At 34.1% G+C, this 4959-nt stretch overlaps 1 protein-coding gene across 6 annotated transcripts; it reads right to left on the bottom strand.

Moving 5' to 3' along the window:
• Window positions 1-1862: 1862 nt before the first annotated feature.
• Window positions 1863-4448, bottom strand: LOC145798513 (mediator of RNA polymerase II transcription subunit 32-like). 6 transcript variants are annotated; one of them, XM_082886369.1, is made up of 3 exons: window positions 4300-4433; window positions 3338-3486; window positions 1863-2533 (listed from the first exon to the last, which is right to left on the bottom strand). In XM_082886369.1, the coding sequence occupies exon 3, from the start codon at window positions 2483-2485 to the stop codon at window positions 2048-2050; it is 438 nt and encodes a 145-aa protein (XP_082742495.1). In that variant the 5' UTR covers window positions 2486-2533; window positions 3338-3486; window positions 4300-4433; the 3' UTR covers window positions 1863-2047. The 6 variants fall into 6 exon arrangements, with proteins under 6 accessions (XP_082742495.1, XP_082742497.1, XP_082742494.1 ...); XM_082886371.1 differs by having other exon boundaries at window positions 1863-2522; XM_082886368.1 differs by having other exon boundaries at window positions 3338-3869; window positions 4300-4403.
• Window positions 4449-4959: the final 511 nt, after the last annotated feature.

The raw sequence follows: 4959 nt of genomic DNA, 5'->3' as shown, positions 1-4959 counted from the left end.
CTCTCTCTCCCTTTCGCTCCCCCTGTCTGTCACGAACTCTCTCTCTCTCCCTCTCCCTCTCGATCTCGCTCGATCTGTCTGTCTCGACTCTGGTTCGAGTTCGAGATGTAGATCTGTTCTGCCTTCTGGACTTGGATGTTTATTTATTTATTTATTTATTTATTTATTTTATATATATGTAGACTAGACTCTGCAAATCACGTAGTAAAAAAAAAAAAAAAAACACTTATATGTAGACTCTGCAAATTGAATAAGTTTATTGAATAAAACAAACAAATAAATAAATAAATAAAATAAGGTAAAAAAAACTTAGTAATAAATAAATAAATAAATAAACTTATTAAAAATAAAATTTGTCAACTTATAAAATTATAAACTTTATAAACTTATTAATAAATTAAATAAGGTAAAAAAAATTTATTAATAAATAAATAAATAAATTTATTGATAAATAAATGAACTTTGTAAATTTTTTCCCCCTTAATTTGGGATTGAATTGCATTATGGTTGTTATGGGTAATGCTATATTGTTAAAATTGTTGAAATTTAATTGAAGTTTTATTTTATGTATGTTACATTACTAAAAATTGTTGAAGTTTTATTTTTGTGTATGCTACATTACTAAAAATTATGAAAAAATATATTTTTTTTTGAACGTATCCCCGCCGTATCCGTATCCTACTTTTTTAAATTTTGCCGTATCGCCGTGTCCGTATCGTATCGTACCCGTATCCCGTATCCGTATCCGTGCTTCCTAGATTGGGAGGATAATTTTGCCATCATATCTCATCTCTTCAAACACTTTCATACTTTTTTTTATAGGTATCAATTCAAACTTATATTGAATCACCTCACACTAAATCTATGCAAATTTTGTTTTATAAACAAAAATGTAATTTATTCTCAAATTTATAATTGTCCAATAAAACTAATTTTTACATGAATAACCTTTATTACAAAGTTTATGAAACAAACATTTCGAATCACCAATGCAAATCTAAATTAAAACCTATAAAAAGTGTATAAAGAAATATTAAAAGATGAGGCATGAAAAAAAAACTAGCATGATACAAATTATTATTTTAAAATTTATATTTTTTTATCATTATTACCCCCCTGTTTCTACTTTCTCGTTTTACACGCTACTCTAATCACCACAACCCCGTCACCATCTGCAACTCAATGGAAAAGTTACTGATAAACAGCGTGTAAACTCGTAGATAGAAAAGTTGAGACAAAGAAGAGACGATCTCAAGGAGAAGAGAAGTGTTGATCTTGCCGCCCTAAATCACTGGTCATCAATTGATTCCACCACAAAGAGCAACAATCTCCAAGGTACTTGGTCGACAATCTCAATGAGGGATGATTCCATCATGATCACACCCAGTGTTGACCAAGGGCCAGACCCAGACAACATCAACAAGTGACTATCTCAAAGATTTAATCTCTCTCCGTGTCTGTGTTCATACCCGTGCTTCTTAGGTTAAGGCACTCAAATCCAAATCCACTACACACTCCCAGCACCCCTCATTTATAAGCCCAATAATGGGTCATGACAGTGGGTAATAGCATTTTAAAACCAATATCTAACGAGCCTGGTTGACCTTTTCACCATATACGTAAAGAGGTTGGAAAAAAAAAGGGAAATTAGAATTGGCAAAAAAGTATATTGTGATAAAATTAACAATACAGAGGATCAGCACTTTAAATCATAGCACCATGAAAATCAAATAGTAAGAAAACCCCAACACAAACAAGAACCATAAAAAGGCATGCAAGCAACCTAAGAAAGATCTAAAAAAAATATGTAATGGATAATGCAGCACGCCAGAGTTAAACAGAAAATTAGAAACATCAAGAAATTCAGAAACAAGCAATAGCAGTTAACCCTTGTTCACTTAAAAATTAAATGCACTTTGACAATGCAAGTGTTTGCACAAAATGTATGGTCGTGACTCGTAACTATAATATCTTGCAATGATGCAATAAAAATATCATCTACTTCCAAAAAGATCTAGAACAAAGACGACCTTAATTGTCTGTATACCTATTGAGCTGCATCCTCAGAAAATCTAGCATCAAAAGGTGCAGAAGGATGGGGATGCGATGAACCTCCAGCAGTTCCAGAACCCTGCTGAAGTTCAATCACCAGCCACCGGACCGCTTTACTCATCTGTTCCAACCTAACTGCACTGATAGGCGGAAGACCAGTTGTGACAGCCTGCCCTGGCTTTCCAGTCACCGAGCCAGTGGCCTCATCAACCAGGCACTCCGACCCTACCCTTTGCTTCACAGACTCCACGAACTCTTCAGCTTGATCACAAGCCACTCTGAACAGTTCTTGACACTGCTTAAAGTTTTCAAGAGCAGCAACAGTAACTGCTGTTTTCTGGCCACCGGAACTCTCCTTAGCTTCAAGCACGCCAGCTGCTGCAGCAACAAACTCCTGGTATGCATTATTTAAAGCATCTACAATGTTGTCCATCTTGGGAGCCTTTACCTTCAAAGTGATCTTTAACAAACTGTTGAAACCCTATAAGAAAAATTAGAAAATAATATACACAATTGATGCATAAATGTAATTAACAATAAGTTTCTACTCTCTATTTCTTCTTCTTCTTCATTTTTTCTTTGTGCCAGTGACAAAGGGTAAAAGGGTAGTAAACAATGCAAGGGATTTGAATGATAAGAAATGAGCTGTATCTGAGTCATTTTGGTTGAGAAAGAGAGATCCTTAGTGAAGGGCATGCTAATGCATTTGCCAAACTAGGATAGGCGAAAAGAAAGGATGGTGATCTCTCCTTGTTTGAATAATTTAGGAGAGATATGAAGAGAAAATAGTGGGTTATTCTATCCTCTTGTTTGGGAAACAAATGTGAGAAAAGAAAATAAAACAAAGCTTTATAATGTGACTTAGAGCATCCACAGTGTGCTGCCATTGCCAAATTTTGGCAACAGTTGGCAAAAACAGGTCTCCAGTGGCATGCTATATTGGCTGCCAAATTATAGCAACACCAAAGCTTGTGCCAAATTTAGCATAAGCTTTGGCGATGCCAAATCTGCCAGATCATCATCCCTGACTGTTTTCCTTCCCTCCTTCCCTCCCTCCCTCATCCTTTCCCAGCAAAAACTCCCCCAAACAGAAAATAATATTTTTTAACAATTCACCAAAAAGACAAACAAACTAAAAACAACAACAACAATAATCAAGCAATTTCAAACATATTTCAACCAATATCAAACAAATTTCAAGCAATCTCAACTAATCTCAAGCAGTTTGAATCAACTTTTAAGCAATTCTCCATCATAAGAAAGACAATTTTAGAAAAATAAATACCTGGACTTCAAGATGCGTGCTAGATTTCAGACGATTTCAAGAATCTCAACTTCGTCTTGTTCATCTGCTTGTTTTGCCAGGGTTTAGAGAGAGATAAAACAAAGGGAAGAGAGAGGCAGGGACGATCATCGAGATATAGATGGAGGGATCTGCGCGAGAGATATAGAGAGGCAGGGATGATCGGGTGGAGATAGAGATGCAGAGAGAGCAAAGATGGAAGATAACAGAGAGAGAGAGAGAGAGAGAGAGAGAGAGAGAAGGATATGAGCACTTTTTCAGCACCAAATTAAGATCTAAAAGAACACATACACACTTCCAAAAGGATTTAGTTCCTTGACAAATATAGCAACCCTTTTCATAGCATTATCTCTTCTTTTCTCTCTTACTCGTTTATGCTCTGTTTGGTTTTAGAATTTGTTGAGGGAAAAAGAGAAAGAAAGCGAAAAGGGAAGGAAAATGAAAAAAAATGATCTAAATTCTTTGCTTTTGTTTGGTTGGACTAAGAAAATGAGAAAAAAACAAATAGACATTCCTGAAAAAAAAAAATTTAAAAATCATATTTTTGTTTGGTTACCCACATAAAATTGAACAAGTACAAGCAAATTTCCCTCAACAAATCTCAGATTCAAACAATGCATTAAGGCAACAAAAACTTAGTTAATTAATCAACAACACACAAAAGCACTGAGAACCCATGTAAAACCCTAAGCCCAATTTCGAATACAACAACCGAAATGCATATACAGACAGATACAGAATTCAAACGAGTACAAATCAAAAGTTAAAAGATCAAAATTTGAATCGAGTAAATCATTTCTAACCAACTGAATTGCTATAAGAGATTGTAAAACACTGAAAGATAGCACAATAACCATGATTAAGTGATGATTGGGGATAAGCATACGATTATTATCAAATTCAAAGTCACAAAAGAATGGAATCACAAGAGAAGATACACATACCTTTGAACTGGTATTGATCGAAGCAGAGCTTGAGTTCGAGGCAATCAGAGACAGAGAGAGAGAGAAGGGGTTTTTTTTTATTTTTTTTATTTTGGGTTCAAAAGGTTCTAATTGATAGAAAGAGGGTGTAAAATAATAGAAAAATGTTTGGGAGCACTAAAAAGAGAGCGCTACAGGGAGCACTAATGATGTGGCAGTGGGTCCGCCCACTTTCTATGCCTTATTTTATTTATTTTTCTTTTTTTTTTTGCCATTCACAATGCATTAATACTATTAATAGTGTATTTTTTAGTGGTCTAAATCATTGTTGAAAATAATATTTGTTAACAACTGAGAGGATGTTAATGTAATTAAAACTTTTTTTTTTTTTTTTTGGGACAAGGTTTCAAGTGGCACCGTTTGGAAAGATAGTTTATCGACTTTTTTATTTTTGGTTATTTAAACCACAAATGATAAAATAGGTTATTTTAGTTACAACAAATAAAATATCATATTCAACTTATAATCATTACACTCTTCTCTCACAAAAAAAATCAAAAAAATCAAAAAGTCAAAAAACTCTTCCCAAACCAAGTTTTTTAGCCCAGACAAAAAAAATCAAAAAACTAAAAAATCAACCCACTTCTCAAACGAAGCCATGTATCAAACATTCAACCAAAT

Source organism: Camellia sinensis, chromosome 9 (genome assembly GCF_055761805.1).
Source record: "Camellia sinensis isolate YWXY chromosome 9, ASM5576180v1, whole genome shotgun sequence".
Classification (NCBI taxonomy): domain Eukaryota; kingdom Viridiplantae; phylum Streptophyta; class Magnoliopsida; order Ericales; family Theaceae; genus Camellia; species Camellia sinensis.
Note: the sequence above shows the minus strand (reverse complement) of the source record. Positions and strands in the feature narration are given on the sequence as shown.

Excerpts from the sequence above, each read along its gene's own strand:
- LOC145798513 (XM_082886370.1), bottom strand. The coding sequence starts at position 2,485 with ATGGACAACATTGTAGATGCTTTAAATAATGCATACCAGGAGTTTGTT.